General features: G+C 41.4%; 1 protein-coding gene across 5 annotated transcripts in view; it reads left to right on the plus strand.

Annotated features, from left to right (window-relative positions):
• The window catches only part of KIF16B (kinesin family member 16B), a 277041-nt gene that overhangs the window by 177990 nt on the left and 81418 nt on the right, over window positions 1-17633 (plus strand). For 4 of the 5 annotated variants that reach the window (XM_079784761.1, XM_079784762.1, XM_079784763.1 and 1 more), the window contains exons 18-22: window positions 3120-3173; window positions 4663-6021; window positions 9075-9227; window positions 11395-11491; window positions 12303-12353. In XM_079784761.1, coding sequence (XP_079640887.1) covers window positions 3120-3173; window positions 4663-6021; window positions 9075-9227; window positions 11395-11491; window positions 12303-12353 — 1714 coding nt within the window. Of the gene's footprint in view, window positions 1-3119; window positions 3174-4662; window positions 6022-9074; window positions 9228-11394; window positions 11492-12302; window positions 12354-13683; window positions 17593-17633 lie in introns of those variants that run through there. The other variant, XM_079784759.1, reaches the window with a different exon arrangement.

The raw sequence follows: 17633 nt of genomic DNA on the forward strand, positions 1-17633 counted from the left end.
GTTAGCATTAGTGGATATTAACTACTCCCCTCACTTTCACCACCATGAGTGCTAGCACTGGTACAGCTACCACTGGTTCTTTTTTCCCCATCCCCCAGCTGGCCTTACCCCCAGTTATCCTCCCTATCTCCGTGGATCCTAACAATTAGAGGCTATTGTTACGGACCTAATATGTGCAGATGTTCTACAGGTATTTTTCATGTATTATTTCATTTGATCCTGGCTGCAGTCCTTGGAGGTAAGGCTTGTTCTTTTTTTTAACTTCTATGAAAATTAAGTATTCAGAGTTAATTTTAACTTATTTAATAGTCTCAAAACCACTGGAATTTGTAACCTGGCCAGAGACCTGAGACTCATCTTTGATTCTTTCTTTCTCATCACAAACCCCCAAAATGCAACCAGTTATCAAGTTCTATCAATTCAACGTACTGAATATCAGAGGATGTCCTCATTTCTTTATCCTAGTTATCCTAGGTCCTGCCTCCATCATCTCTTATTTATATGACTACAAAAGCCTCCTTCTTTGTTTCTTCGTTTCTCATATTGTTCCCCTCCTACCTGTTCTCTACAGAACACAAGGTCTATCTGTTTTTCAGCAACCCTATTCTAAGACACTTTTCTACCATCATCATAGGGTCAAGTTTAAAGTCCTAAATATAACTTCAAGGCACATCACTGTCTTGCTTCTGTTGTTCTTTTGAGCTTTATGTCTTGCCACTTCTCCCATAGCAAGCCAAGAAGATTTGGTTATATTGTGCTTCTCTTGAGTTTCTGTATCATGCTCAAAGAAAAATGGTGTAGCTTAGATATAGGTTTCCTGGGGTAGCTTGCCTTGGTTCTACAAACTTACCAATTCTGAGATAACACTGTGTCCCTCCTCAGTCCTTGCTTGTGACACACGTGTTCATTTGACTGTTACAGAGTGGGAGCCCTGTAGGTGCAGTGACCACATTTCCCTTACAGACTGCTGAATCCCCTGTGCCTAGCACAGTGCCTGACATTGTGCTCATTAAAAATAGCAGATGATCAGGGTGTCATTTTCAAGAATTGAAGATATTAAAACTCACATATTATGACCTTTTGAGACGATGAAGCTCATTAGCAACGATTGTAGTAGTTGGCTTTAGTACCAAGTGCTCCCTCTGCTATTTACCTGCTCTGAGCCTCACTTTCCTTTTCTATAAAATGAGGATGAGAAACCTGCCAATCTGCTGGGGTTGGGAGAACAAAAGGGGGTATTGCATACTGAGTGCCCAGCCCATCGCCTGCACATTGTAAACAGTGCTCAGGGGATAGGTTTTCATTCGAACTTGGGGTACCCAACTTTCAGAGTAGCACTTGGCTTATGACCATGCACTTGTGACATTGTCAGAGCCGTGTCTATGGACAGTCACACTGAGCTATTGTTCACAGAAAATAAAAATAGAGAATAAAGACAATTCCATTGGGGAAATTCTCTGATTTTGAAAATGTTTTATCCAGGGATTCTTTTTTTTATTTCATAAGTATCTCTAGAAAGACTAAACTGTACCAAAGTCTAAAAATATCTACTAGGAAACATTCCCAAGGTTCGTTTATTGTAATAGGAAAGAGAGTGATCATATATGAACTTGAATGAAGTTAATACCCATTAGTGTAATGATTTAAGTGCTGTGCTTGGAAACTGGCAAAAATCATATATGTATGATTGATTTCTCATGGATGACAATGCCTGTAATCTACAGATTATTTTTATTTGATAGGAAGATAAATATAATCCTAAATGACAAGTTTCAGTGAAGGATTTAATACTTTTATTGCACCTCACAAATGTAAGAATTGCTTATAAAATGAATTAACTGAGGATATTTTGGAAGCAGGCTGCCTTCTTTTCAAATCCTAGCTCCACCACACCTTATCTTTATGACCTTGGACAAGTCCATTCACATATCCAAGCTTTGGTTCCCTGTGAACTAGAGATCCTATTTGCTATTTTATGGATTTACAAGGGAGACAGGGTAAGCTAACTTGTGAAACATTCAGGATAAGGTCCATCAGACATCTTATTCTCAATATTAGAATACATTAAATCGATAACAGAGCTATTTGAAATATTTGTTAGCTCATTATAAAGATAACTAGTCAATTTGCACTTGCCCATTATCCAAGGAAAATAATCCATGCTGAATTTTTTCATAGTTCAACTTTTTAGATATCTGCCAACTACCAAAACAGGAAAATATGTGAATTACAGTTCGTGCTGTTTAATAGAAATAGTGAAATCTTGCCGTAATTAAATCTAGTACTTGAGAAAAAGTCAACCTTTGTTATCAATATTTTAGTAAATTTTTTCAAAATTCTCAATGGCCTAAGCCCCCTTTATTTTGCTACCGCTGTGGGGAACCTGTTCTTGATCTGTCTAGCCTCATGTAATTCCTAGTTGAGGAGGATCTTGACAAACTTCCTGCAGTATAACTATCTGTCTAGTAGAAAATATGAATTTGACTACTGTTTGCAATTATTACTTACACTCAGTTATTATTAATGCTCTAATTATCATGGGAAGTATATAAACTATTAAAGAGCTAACTCTTTGGGGTGTTTGCTTCAAAATTATTGGCAAATGTGATATTTATAAAAATGATGTTTAAATTTGTTCATGGTTATTGGCTTTTGTACCTTACTGCCTTTCTCCTGATATTTTCCTCAATTCTTTTCTTAATTGATCTCTGTGCTCTCTCTCTCTACCTCCCTGGCAGTCTTTTCCCTTTAAAAGGACCCATCTGTTTAAGGTAGAGATTCTCCATTTTTATATACTCATTGGTGACTAAGCTGCATGGAATAGACATGCTTATCATTTAGAAGTCTTCTTTAATTCTGCTTTTTCAGTAGTATGATATTTTGTTTGTTTTTCTTTAAGTAAGATATGATTTTTTTTTTAGTCTGAACTCAAGCTCCAAATAAAGTATGTTTAATTTCTAATCATAGTCATAGAATTAAGTTTACTTTTTAAACTTGCTAATCCATAGTAATGAAAAATCATACTCAACTGATGTTCTTTGTAATAGCTAAATATACAAAAAGTAAGAGAGAGAAAAGCTCTTTTAGAAAAGTGACTAATTTTTATTTGATTTTATTAGACTTGAATTTGAGCGGCAACAGCGTGAAGAACTTGAAAAATTAGAAAGCAAAAGGTAAGCAACATGGGTTACTGTGTTTTAACACTAGTACTGTAGTGGTGAATTATTGTGTTAATGTCCTAAACCGATTTCATCTACGTCTATTTCAATACCTCCCTCTGTCTCTGTGTCTGTTATTTACATGTCTAATGACCATAGGCCATTTTCTTTAGCTGATTAGTTTTACGTCATATTTCAATTTTTTAAAATAATTCATTTTCAAATACTTGTGAGAAAGGAGAAATAGAGCCAGTAGTTAATTTTAGTACACTCATTTAATTATGCCAAATACATACTTGTTTAAATTTAACTCGAAAATATATCTTCCTTAAAAATATCAGCTGAGTTTTTAAAAAGCTGAAAGAATGATAATTCCCCTTCCTCATGCCTCCCTCCTTTAAACATCTTTCCTGATGCTGGTTGGCTATCGGTATTTCCCTCTAAGCTTCTTCTTCACATAACTCGTTCACTTTTCTTCTGATGTGTATGAATGTGTGATTAATTTATTGATTTGGAGAGCTTTTATATGATCTGAATATAATTATTTGATAAAAATATCCTTTTTATTTCTCCTGTTCTATTTAACAGCTCAAGAAATGGACTAAGACACTTGAGTAGAAACTAAGGCCATAGAAATATTTACAAAGTGACTATTTTCTAGAATCTGGAGTTTAGATATTACAGATGAATTCGTTTCCAGCATCATATAAGACAGATCCTTGATGGGTCTGAGATGGAGGCCATCATCCATTCTTACAGACCCATGTTCCTGCTTTGTAGGCCATCCCACCCCTGAAACATTGAGTTAGCAGCACCCAGTGGGGGTCTTTGTTCTCCTAGGCACAAAAGGTGACATGTAACCCCCTGGAGTCGTGCACTTAAGTATTCTAATGAAGACTCTGTTATATTCAGTGTTGTGTATTAATAAGCTAGTATTTAGGGCCATTTGGTTATTAATAATTTCTCTAAGATAGTGATTAAATGCTAAATAGCATGTAGTTATTTGAGCAGGAACAATGAACTGTTGATTATCTTGACTTTGATATTTGACCCAAATGAATTGAAGAGAGCATAAGCGGTTTTGTTTAATGCCATCTTGTTAACGGAATTTGTTGCATTTTAACCATTGGGCTGAATAAAATTATTCACATTTAAATTTAAATTGGGCATGCTTCTTTCTCTTTGAGCTCAGGGGGCTTTTAAAATTATATCATGCATAACACATTATGCTTATAGACTCTACAAAGACATGATATCAGAGGCTACTTCAAGAGATTAGACAAGTGATATGTTAGACAGTTAGAGAGTAAAAAAAAAAAATAAAAAAAAAAATCAAACAGCCTGCTATTGGAAATGAAAAGCAATGCTGTTCTCCCTCATTTTTATTGTAGCGAAGGGTTTGGCTTTATATCGTATATTCATTTTCAGAGCATTTCAGTTCGGGGAGAGAGCAACATTTGAATACAGTGTTCAAATGATGACCAGTCAACTTTGTGCATTTCAGGAAACTCATAGAGGAAATGGAGGAGAAGCAGAAATCTGACAAGGCGGCGCTGGAGCGCATGCAGCAGGAGGTAGAAAGCCAGCGCAAGGAGACGGAGATCGTCCAGCGCCAGATCCGCAAGCAGGAGGAGAGCCTCAAGCGCCGCAGCTTCCACATCGAGAGCCGGCTCAAGGACCTGCTGGCCGAGAAGGAGAGGTTTGAGGAGGAGAGGCTGCGGGAGCAGCAGGAGATGGAGCTGCAGAAGAAGAGGCAGGAAGAAGAGCGCTTCCTCCGGGTCAAAGAGGAACTCCAGCGGCTGCAGGAACTCAACCACAGCGAGAAGGCCGAGAAGACGCAGATATTTGAAGAACTGGACCGGCTCAAAAGGGAAAAGGATGAGCAGTGTGCCAAGCTGGAACTGGAAAAAAAGAGGCTGGAGGAGCAAGAAAAAGAGCAGGTCATGCTCGTGGCCCATCTGGAGGAGCAGCTTCGGGAGAAGCAGGAGATGATCCGGCTCCTGCGGCGCGGAGAGGTGCAGCGGGTGGAGGAGGAGCGCAGAGACCTGGAGGGCATCCGGGCGTCCCTGCTGCGGGTGAAGGAAGCCCGCGCCGAGGGCGATGAGGATGGCGAGGAGCTGGAAAGGGCTCAGCTGCATTTCTTAGAGTTCAAGAGAAGGCAGCTGGTCAAGCTAGCCAACTTGGAGAAGGACCTGGTGCAGCAGAAAGACCTTCTGAAAAAAGAAGTTGAAGAAGAACAGGAAATCCTGGAACGGTTAAAATCTGAAAATGAGGAGGACTCTAGGTTGTTGGGAAAAAATGATGATGGCGTCACATATGTCCCCCAGGTGGCTCAAGATTTAGAGAAAATAAAGCCAGCAGAGTGTAGGTTGCAACATAAAGAGCGCCAGCTCCAATATCTCCTGCAGAATCATCTGCCAACTCTGTTAGAGGAAAAGCAGAGAGCGTTTGAAATCCTCGATACTGGCCCTCTGGGCTTAGACAACACTCTTTATCAAGTAGAAAAAGAAATGGAAGAAAAAGAAGAGCAGCTCGCCCAGTACCAAGCCAATGCGAGCCAGCTGCAGAAGCTCCAAGCCACCTTTGAATTCACGGCGAACGTTGCCCGGCAGGAAGAAAAAGTGAGGAAAAAGGAAAAGGAGATTCTGGAATCGCGGGAAAAGCAGCAGCGGGAGGCGCTGGAGCGCGCTGTGGCCAGGCTGGAGAGGAGGCACTGGGCCCTGCAGCGGCGCTCCACCCTGGGCCTGGAGATGGAAGAGCAGAGGCAGAAGCTGGCCACCCTGAACAGCAGCAGCAGTGAGCAGTCAGGGCTGCAGGCCAGCCTGGAAGCCGAGCAGGAGGCCCTGGAGAAGGACCAGGAGAGGTGAGATGTGGAGAGGGAGAGCATGGCATAGCACTGGTGCCACGCCATGGCGCGTTGTCTCCCCCTCACAGTGTGCCTAGCACTGTCTTTTTATAAAGTAATTCTTTTAGCTTTTATATTCTCCAGTACGCAGGCAAATGCTTATTTGCCTGAGAAAAATACCTCTAAACATTCTTTACTTCCTCCTTAGGATCCTTGTTCTAGAATCATTGGCCTAAAGTTGAAAACAACACACAAAGCCCTGTTCATTACCCCACTGACGTATGGAATGTGTACTTTTTGATATTTGATAAATACAGAAGACTGAAAGCTTCTAGCCTTGATTCCTTCCTCCTTTTCCTTTCTTCCTTCTGGTCTGTCTCTCCTCCCTCCCCATTCCTCCCCCCACCCCCCATCATTTCTGGCTTGGGATCTGTCATCATTGAGCCGCAGTGTCCTCACCCTTTCACCCTTACAGGGAGGGGTGGATGAGATCGGGGGTCTGTGCATTTTCTTAGCTCCAAACCTTTGGTCAGTTGAGATCTTAACTGAAGCCCAGGTTGGAGGGCGTGGAATGCTGCCCCCACCTCAGCATTCCTCCCATCCAGAGCCCTCCTGTAGGGGCTGCAACAGAAGCCCAGTCAGCTGCCCTGTAGGAGCCCAGCTTGGCATTGGCAGAGGCCTGGGATCCATGCTAATGGCAGGCAAGGCCTGCTCTGAGGTGTTGCTGGAACCTCCATCCATCATTTTGCCTGGAAAGGTCAGGACAACCTCCTTTCAAATGACCGGCTTCTACTGTGAATTCTATTTACAATTACTCTCTGGTAATTCCTGCAGGCAAAACGACAACAAATAACAATCAAAAACCATAATGCTATTACTTCAGAGAAATAGGTTGGAGGTTTAAGAATAGGACTGCAGGTGTATTATATAAACAAAATTGCCGGACAAAGCTGCAGCCCCAGGAAATTTAAAGTAGTGGAGAGCACGCTCTCAATTTGTATCCTGCAGTGTGCAGTAGGGATGCAGCCTGAGCTTTTAGCTTGATGTCCCTGGCTTTTGTCAACTGGCTTCACTCCCTGGCCATTTAGTATTAATACTCTATTATAGCGGAAGTGATTTCCCAATGTCAGCATTGCTCCAGCAGCCACACAGAGGAGGCTTTCAGCTTCCTGTGTTTGGATGGAGTAGACTCTGCTAAGTCCTAATTCAGGCCAACAAATCTGAGCTCTTTGCTCTGGCTGTGATGCTCCTGAGCTTTGTTTAGTGTTTATCTTTCTGGGTTTCTCATGGCTAAGCCAGGGCCTGCCATGCAGCCTGACTTGACCACTCGTGAAATCCACAAGTGTTAAATATTAAATTCCTGTGGAACCAGATTGGACAACAGTGTACTGAACTTGGCTTTGCCTGTTGGTTGTTTGTGAGCAAAATTTAATCCATTTTCTGTCTTTTTTTTTTTCTACCCAGTGGTTATATAACCACTTGAGACAAGTGTCAGGTGGAAAGTGGCAGAGCTGCAGCTTGAATCTAGGTCTACTTACCTCCAGTCTCTTAGCTTCTTGTCCTCTTGTCTGCTGACACAGAGCTTCTGCCGGGCTTCAGGGCCCCCTTTAACCTCTGCTCTGTCTTTTCCACAGTTCTGGCTCTGAAGGCTTTGAACAACTCCATTGGGTGTCATCTTAATTATAAACATTGGCAATTACCTCCTTATATCCGGCTCATTTTCCTTACGATCTCTGAGACTCTCAATATTGTTCCCTGGTTGCTGGCTCACCCACCTGGCCCCTAACATCACTCTCTTATGCTCATTCCCTTGCCCTTTGAAAATGTTGTATGCTCTGCAAGGTGAGGCTCAGTCAGTACTTGCTAATCGGTAGACAGATGAAAGGCTGAGTTAAGCAGGCCATTGCCTCCCATGGAACCCATGAGTGCTAACCCTGGTGACCCCACAGTCTAATTTCAGCAGCTCACAACGTGGCTTTCATGTTTAGGAAAGAGCAGTCAAACTGCTGCTGGTGACCAAGGAGAGCTGGCAATGTTATGGTGTGTCAGCATCTGAAGCTAGAATCCATCATTTTGGAGCTGAATGGATTTGGAGAGACTAGTTTACTCTCTCACTTGATACGTAAAGACATTGAGACCCAGATTTCATTAACTTGCCCCAGTTCACACCCCACGTGGGCCACAGCCCTTGGCTGGGTCTAGTGTTTTCTGGGACCAAATTCACTGGCAGGCTTGGTCCTCTAGCCCAAGCATGTCAAACTCGCAGCCAGCGGGCCACATGCCTCGTGTATGGCCGGCTGCGAGTTTGACATGCTTGCAGTGATGGCCCTGGATTCAAGTGTGCCTGGGTCAGTGGCAGAACAGCCTCATAGACACTTGACCTCATATTAGAGGCATCATGATCATGGGCAATAAATGTTTGATTCCACAGTTTACAGTTTATATGAGTTTCCTGCTTTCCTAGATCTCTCATCTTTTTGCCTTTTCCACACCCTCTGCTTAGGCAAAGAGGATTCCTGGTTTCCATAGCTTAGCTTCTGTGTTCATGTTGCTTTCTGTACCTGGACAACTCTCCGCCACTATCCCCAGAGGTTCAAATTCCCACTTGTCTCTGAAGATTCAACTTAAACCTACCTTGACCATGAAGGTTCTCCAAGATTGGTGGTTTTAAAAAACTCTTGAAAGTACAGATCTTTTCTCAAACAGAAATATTAATTGGAACCTCGATATATAGTAAACAACTGTTTTATTGAAGGCAAGGTAGGGGGCTCAGAATATTGCACATCTACCTCTGAGGATTTGCTTGGAACACAGTGGGAATCTTTGCCCATGATGGTAAAATGCTCCAGTTTTTGGATGCCTACAATACTTGTTCTGAACCCCTTTTGTGGCCCATTATCACCATATGCTTTATCTTTTAGATATGTGGCACGTTTTCTATTAGATGGTAAAGCTCTTTGCACAGACTTTTTGTCTGGATCCCCCATGGTTTCTAGAACAATGTCCTAATCAGTGACGATGCTCAGGAAATACTGTTAATGAATGAGTTCATGTAACTTCCATCTCTGTAGGTTGGAACATGAAATCCAGCAGTTGAAGCAGAAGATCTATGAAGTCGATGGTGTTCAGAAAGGGCATTTTGGTACCTTGGAGGGAAAGGCTGCTTCTTCCAGCTTGTCATCCAATCCTGAAAAATCTCACCTGGTTCCTCTGATGGACGCCAGGTACTGGACACTAAACTGTCATCATTTTTGATGTGATTCAATGAGTCACTGTCCCTCTTATTGGCCAATTTACATATGGAGGGCTCTATAGAAGGTGACAAGTAATTCATGACCCTAAGATGTGCTTTGCCTCCATCAGCCACTCCCTGGCCAATGGTGGGTTGAGTTATTTAAAGGGAACCAAAGATCTGAAAACTGGCCGGCTAAATCCAAGTAATGCTGGTGCAAGTAGTTTGTGTGAGAAGACAGAACTAAAAAGGTCCTGGGAAACCCACTCATCAAGAAGGTAGTGATGCAAGGCCAAGTTGAGAGGAACAAAGAAATAGCATTAATTGAATTGTACCAAGAAGAAGGACCTTATGCTGACAGTTAATTTATAGAAGTCATGATTACAAATAGATGAAGTCTGTTACCAAAGCTATATCAGTATATTCAGAATGACCATAAATAGCATACATATATACCTGATGGTTACTATAATGAAATGACTTTCAACTTGGGTGGTATTGTCAATTGCTCTGTAGCTTAGATCCTCAGATAAATTGACTCAATCATTCTTTAGCTATAAGGAACTTGATTATTTTTCTCAACCCATCTATGTCATGGGGACATTTCAAACTGGACAGTCCTGAGCCCTGGGTATTAGGAGATAAGTATCTTCATATCAAAATGTACTCAGAATATCATGAGCTTCTGTAGCCCTTTAAAGTTAGGGTTGCATACTACTATTCCACTGGCATAATTTAAAAATTAAAAGTCCAGTGAGGCAATGCATTTGTAAGTGGCCTTGGCTCAGGTTCAGTTGCACATGATTTTATTTTCAATACTGAAAGGTAAATACTGCACTTTATTACCCTAACTCCATTCTTTTGGCCTACCTTACCTATCACGTTAATCTCTTTACCTAGCATTCAGAAAATAATTTTGCCATGGTCAGTTCTACAAAAAATTTTTATGGAACTACGCATGTGCTTAGAAAGGTGAAATCAGATGTTTTTTTAATGTGGTAAGATAAAAACATGCCAAACAGTTCATTTAAACTAGTCCACCTAATTAGTGTCTGCAGACCTGGGGCAGGAGAGCCTAGAGTAGAGTAAGACTTCCATCTGAGCAGTTTGAACCACTAGAAGGATTTTATATGGATGTAAAAAATCTGTAGTCTCATTGGTTTCTCTGGGTTAATGGTTGTACTTCATACAATTTCACCTGCATTCTATGAGGTATGAACTATTCAGCTGATAAATGCCTCAAAAGTCAACTGTTTCTGGTTTCCTCTGTCTTGGTTCTGGGACAGGCATTTTGGAAGTTAGAGACCTTTAAAATGTGGTCTCTCCTGGCCAGGTGTACATAACCCAGTTGGAGAGAAAAGATAGAACAGGAACAATGCAAGACATTATTTCATCGGAATAGTATATGTTCTCTTCTCCTTCTCCTCCTCCTCCTCCCCTTCCCCCTCCTCCTCCTCCCCCTCCCCCTCCTCCTCCTCCCCCTCCCCCTCCTCCTCCTCCTCCTCCTCCTCCTCTTCCTCCTCCTCTTCCCCCGCCCTTAAATGACTTTGTTATGTGAGCAATAACTATCACTGTTTTCTGTGAGGAAACCAGGGCTCAGTGCGTGAAGTGTTGGGTCTCAGAGTCAGTGACTTATGGTTGGAGGCTGGGAGCCTTCAGAATACCTTGAGGCAGGGGTTCCCAAAGAAATCCAGGAGAGAGTTGGATGGGATCACTCAGTCGTCCTCCCATTCTCAAGATTCTGTTATCCAGTCAGTTCTCTCTCATTTGGAGAAAACACAGATAGTGAACACATGGCTCTAGATGTCTTAGAAAGTAGAAAAATGTTTAAGGTCCAGAGTTGTTATGTTTGGCATTTAAAATGAGAGTGTTTGCCCTGTCAGTATGGCTCAGTGGTTGAACATAGACCTATGAGTTGCACGTTCTGTCCCCAGTGGGTGGGGGGAGAAGAGAAGGGGAGCAATGCAGGAGGCAGCCAATCAATGATTCTCTTCATATTGATGTTTCTATCTCCCTCTCCCTTCCTCTCTGAAATCAATAAAATATATATAAAAAATAAAATGAGAAAGTTCCCTGTTATTAAGGGCATAGTAAAATCAGTATCTGAAATGCTCTGTGTGGTTAGAAGTGTTCAAGTACCCTTGTCTCCCTGTTCCCAGGGTCAGTGCTTACATTGAAGAGGAAGTCCAAAGGCGTCTTCAGGATTTGCGTCGTGTGATTTGCAATGACAGCAGTGTGTCTGCAGACATGACCAAGGTGAGCTGAGGGAACCAAAGTAATGCAGTCATGCATTTTTAAGACAAGCTTTCAATAAGTTATTGGTGGTGGTGGTGGTGGTGGGATCTTTTGTTACTGTTTCTCAGTGAGAAAATTGAAATGCAAATGTTCTAGAAAAAGTAAATATTGGGTGGAGCCTAATAGTTTACAAGTAGTGTGAGTTCAAAAGTAAGTTTATTTATTTTAAAGTTTTGAATTTCTGGAGGAAATTCTTAAGTGAATATAAAGTTTCCTAAAATGTTTTACTTACTTTGTTTGATTTATAATAAGTTTACATATAACATTTTTTCTATTTACTCCAAAAATACAACCAATTTCACCTGAAACTAATACAAAATAATATTGAATGAAAACTGTAATTGAAAAAATTTTTAAATAAAAATAAATACAACCAATTTCTGTAAGTATTTAATTTGCTTGATGAATATTTCAGGTAGAAAAAGTTTGCCTTTCAGAAAATACATATTTGCAACTTGATTTTTATCAAAATAAAAGCATTGCATTTCTATCATGCGACTTTAAGAATTGTCCTAAGGAAAACCTTGATTTTAATATTATTCTTAGACATTTAAGATTCAGAATAAATGGTTCAGTTCTCTTACAGGCAGATGGATCGATAGAGTCATGTTTACCGTGAAATATAAATTCTATAGAAAGATTGTCATTGTTGAATGGCAAGTATGTTTCTTTAGAATTTTGTTCCCATAAATATTTCTAATCAAATCAGTTTTTTTTCTCCTCTATGAACACACTATAATTTAATATAGAGGATTTTTCCTTTTCTTTTCAGAATAATGAGAAACTTCACAATGGTACCATTCAACGTAAGCTAAAATATGAGGTAGGTAATGATTTTTCAGATTGATATGGTCACCTTAAATTATAGCATGCTCATGTGATTAAATTTTCTTAATGTTTAGTTGCATAATTAGAACTTTGAAGTCGCAGTGAGATTAATGGCTAATAGGGAAGGCAAGCTATTCTATAAACTCAAAATTAAATGGACTCCTGCAGATTCAAAACTGCTTTGACTTTGTTTGAGTGGCATGTAGCTGTGGTGGAGGCGCTTTGCCTAGTTTTTCATTGGCAACAGTATCCTTTCTCTTGGTTTGCATTTGAAAGGCAGATTTATATAACCAGAATCATATATGGTGTTTAGAAATGAAACTGAGTACTTCTCAATATTTTAAAATCCTGCTTACTTTATAGACTGAGTTGGCAGTAGTACAAAGGAAATAACTCTTTGTTGATAAGCTTATTTCACTATTGGATTGTCAAACCGAGGTTTATTGGGCATACAATTTCTTAGGGCTTACTTGTATTTTTCTCCACTGAGGGTCTTGTCCTTCCCATACATTCCTAAAGAAAACACACACACAAACTGCTAGGTGATATAAATCTTGCAGATGGTGTTTCTAAATTACTGAACAGAGAGTGAGAGGTGGAAGCATGGATATTCCACAGTAGGCTTAACTGACTTTGGCCACTGCCATGTTCTCCTTCCAATCATCCAGTCATGACATTATCTTCCTCTGGACATCCATCTCTTTAGCCGATAACCTGGCGAAGAGCACGCTGTTGCCTTTCATTTCTTTGTATCCATAGTGGCTGGCCTTTGACAAGGCTGGTTTGTAAATATGGTAATAGCAATCTAACCAGGTAGATAAAATTAAGGAATCTTATAGAATGAACCAAGAGGCAAGAGAAGTAGGGTTCAGGTTGGAATACCTGTCAATTTCTTTTGGCCTTGCTGTCGTATTTTCATTAAGTATGCCCTGATTACTTTTACATTTTGAACATATGGTCATGGACACATTTGTACAACTAAATTTGACCTTTTAAAAACTGACCCAAATGACTTAGGATTTATTTTAGAGTGAATGAAATATTAGACCAGGAAATGGATACTGTAGATCAATTCCATACAAGGTACTTCTGTAAAATTACTCAGCAATTTATTAGAGATATAATATGGAAATTGATGTTCTATATGTGAATCCAATCATATATTTTTAAATCATTCTCAATCAATATGAATGCTTAGGCTTTTGATTTTACCTCTGAATCAATCCACACAATGAAACCAATGACTGCAAGAATCTTCATGTGCAAAAGAATCACGAAGGCTGCTACCACATCCCCATTTCAACTATTTTTGACATCTTGAACAGAAAGGGTATCTTGCCCCGCTGCTGCCCAAAGATGTCACTGACCCTTTCACCAGAGAGGAGAGGAGGGAGGTGGATCAGAACAACTACCAGAGTGATCCCATGACTTGGAGCATCTCAGACTCTACAATTTTCTCTTCAGCAACAGGAGAGAGAGTCCGCCACCCAAGAGATCAGCCCTCAGCACCTGAGGTGCTGCAGAACAGTGACTGCAAATCTAGTTGTCCTGAGCACATAGGTGGTTGTCAAACAAAAGGTTTCAGTCTATCTAAAATCTCTCTTAATGAAAACAACACCAGCAATGCAGAACATTTTCAGGTTAAATCCGAAAATTTCAGTGAGTTGATGACTCATAAAGATGAACAGAGCTTGGAAATTGAATCCAGCTGGACTTTGCTACAACATACATGCCGAGAAGTGTCTATAAATAGTGGAAACAAACAGACTAGGCAAAGCAAGTTGCTCTATTGTGTCTTCTCTGAAAGTGTTTCTAGTGAGGAGAGTGTATCTGCCGGCATTTTTCAGAGTTCACCAGCCTCAAAGTTGTGTAGTGAGCAGCACACTGAGGAAGAGTTAGCTTCTAAAAAAGTTAGCCCTCCAGAGTCACCAATAAATATCAGGACAGAAGGAAACAGTGGATTAGGATATTTCTACCATAGGTTCTCCAACTTTTATAAAGGTACTAGCAGTCACCTGCTACAGGCTGGCACAAAGGTTATCAGCCAAGCCAGGCACGTGGGGAGCCTGTGGGACCCCAGTGGGCTCACCTCCCAAGTAACAACATACATCAGTAGACTACCATTGGTGAAGCACTTACCTCAGCACCTGCCCTTGACATCACACTGGGTATCATCAGAATCTCATTCTCTTCCTGCAGAAGATCAGGTTGGCAGCAGCACCAGCGAGGAGGCAGGGGCCGTCAGGCCAGCAGGGAGCGTGGGTTCTTACAGAGTGCCAGGCCTCACAGCCACAGAGGTACCAGGTTCCTCTCTAAGCTCAGTTGTCCGCCTGGAATCTGAAGAAGCTGGAAGGATCTCTGCATTTAAGCAGACCCTTGTGCAATTCCCAGATCAATTGCTGAAACTTCAAGAGTGCCCTTTGAAAGACTTTCTCAAGCATGTGGCTTGTCTCCTACCAGGACTTTTGGTTGACATGCATGAAGTCAGAGGCATTTACTGGCTTGCTGTTGCTAACTGCACAGAACCTGACCCCCAGCCAGCGTGTTTGCTCCTGCTTCCTTCAACTTTATATGCTTTAGTCCTGTCAGACACCCACCTGGGCTCCATGGGCATTTTTCATGCTCTATCTCTCTCAGCACTACGGGAGATTCAAATCGGCTTTGGTGGGCAGAGCATTCGATTCCTGGGCTCTGCAGAGAGTCTCCTGCTTACTGTATTTAGTTACAACAAAAACCTCTGTCAACAAATATGCCGTGACCTTCTGTGTGTCCTGATGCCTGAGTCTGACGCCACTGCCTGCTCAAGTCACCCTTTGCTCCAGCAAGATCTGGTCCAGCTTTCTCTTGATTGGAAAGCAGAAATCCCTGATTTAGTTTTGTCAAATGGAGTTTGGTTGTCATCCAAATTCCAGAACACCATGGTTGACATGATTTACTTTCTCCATGGAAATATGGAAGTCAACATCCCTTCTCTGGCAGAGGTTCAGTTACTGCTCTACACAACAGTGAGAGTTGAAGATGATTCTGGCCAAGACCAGTGTCAGTCACTGGTCCTTCTGAGCACCCACATCGCCCTTGTGAAGGAAGATCGAGTTTTCTATCCACACGTTAGGTCTCTAAACACACCTCCTCCACGAACACAATTTGATGTCACCAGATTTCGTGCTTTAAGTGAATTCAGGTGTATTGTTGTTCCAGAGAAGAGAACATTACCAGCAGTCCAACTTGTCTTTCATAAACTGAAACTTCCATCAGATTCAAGAAAGAGTCTGTCTGAGCACTCTCCAGACACCCAGGATGTCCCGCTCTTCACCAGCCCATTTTTTCTTCAGGGCAGTGAGCATGTGGCTCCTGAGGTCTGGGATCTGACCCTCAACTCTCAGGATGAGGCTCTGTGGCTGATCTCACATTTGACAAGGCTCTAGGGAGGAGACTTGTGAAAAACTCTGCATATTCTTTTGAGATCTATAAAGAACATAATTAAAGCAGTCAGGGACTATGAAGGTCTTAGTAACTAACTGATTTGAAACTGGAAAAATGCAGACCTCTAAAATGAAATATGCAAACATATTAAATATCTACATTAAATAAAAATAGATCTTAGCATACTAATAAAATATCCTATCACCTCCTTGCTTCATTTTTTTGAACCTGTAAATGTGGGTCTGCCTCATTATTTGTGAGGTAATTAAAGTATTTCAGATTGTGTTTGGCTTCATGTCAACTTATAGTATGGGGGTGTGGAGTGGGTCTTTGCCTGCTGGATTCTGTCAGAGTAATTTGTGCTGCCTGGAAAAGTGCCCAATCTGCCAGTGGCCTTCATGGACATCCTCTGTTTTAGCTGTGATTAGGACAGCTCTGTAACAGGGCACATTGGTCATACATCAAGCTTTCCAAAGGACCCAGGGATTTCAAATGCCATCCCCTCACTGTAATAGATAGAATGAAGATGCTACATGTGCCCTGCAGTATCTTCACTCAGTTAATTTCCTTTTTCTCCTTTCAGTCTTTATGACTATTCCTTTCCAACATTCGTGGTTTCAGCTCCTTACCTGTTGGTTTATCTTTGACTACCTCCCCCTTATGCAACATGCCCCCATGTATAAGACCTTTCTCTGAGCCCTTGTATTTCTGTCCTAGAAAGGCTCTCATCTCTATGTCTTTTCCTAACAGCTTCTTTATGCCATCTTATCAGAGTCACCTCAGAAGGCATTCAACACTTATCCCTGGCTGTCCTCCCTCTTGCGTCTCATCTAACCCATCATTCATGACCTCTGACCAAGTGTTGTACTGACCTGAGCCAGTTTGTTTGCTGGCCTCCCTTCTGACCTGAGTTCATGCCCAGGTCAGCCTTAGATAGATCTCTCTCCTCACCAAGTTGTCAGTTGTCAGTTGTCCTCCTCCTCTGTAGAGGCTTAAAACTAGCCTCTTCAAAATTCTTCTCTCCTCAGTTTGACCCTTTTTTTATCCACCTCCATTCAACATTTCAATAAGGAATCAGGTTGCAGGTTTTGTGTCTATTTTTTATGTCATCTGACCCTGGGTTACTCTGCCAGTGTGCTTCTGTTTCTCAGCTATATGTGTTCTACTAAATTACCGAGTCTTAGAAAGAAGGTGGTTGATGTCCTAATTGCTCCATCTACTCTGATTCCCCTTCCAGCAAGGATCATGCCACACTGATGTAGCTACTCATCAAATGATGTATATAGTTGAGCAAGTCAGCTATTCCATTAAGCCTTTCATTTCACCCTTGGCATGGTGGGGTTATTTTCTGCTCTGGTCAGACCTTTGGATAATGGTCAATGATAATGTTGTAGCACACCCCCTCTTTATTTCTCTTCCTAATTGAACATGTGGACAGTATCAACACTTTACCCATCCAGAAACTTACCCTTTGGTGAAGAAATGTAGAGACTTCCTCTTTCTAGCATCGGAGCTAATAACAAGCTACTTGTCTACATTTTCCTTATTAATTTTCCTCTACCCAGGTTGTGGGGAAGTGAACAGGAAAAGGCAAGAAACTGGAGAGTGCATGAGGATCCACACACACTGGTGGCTACAGCCCTGTTTGCGGTGGCCAAGTGGAGGCTTTTTGAGACAATAGAATTCAATTGTTTTTAGGTAAAGCCTATTTTTGTCACGCCCACAACTCCCCAACACCACACACACAGACATTTGTACAAACCCCATTGCCATATACATGAAGGCTTTTGAATCTATGACGGGCACATCATGAAAATCAGTTTGTCACATTCTTGATGGGTAGATCTTTACC

This window comes from Cnephaeus nilssonii, assembly GCF_951640355.1.
Source record: "Cnephaeus nilssonii genome assembly, chromosome: 11".
Classification (NCBI taxonomy): domain Eukaryota; kingdom Metazoa; phylum Chordata; class Mammalia; order Chiroptera; family Vespertilionidae; genus Cnephaeus; species Cnephaeus nilssonii.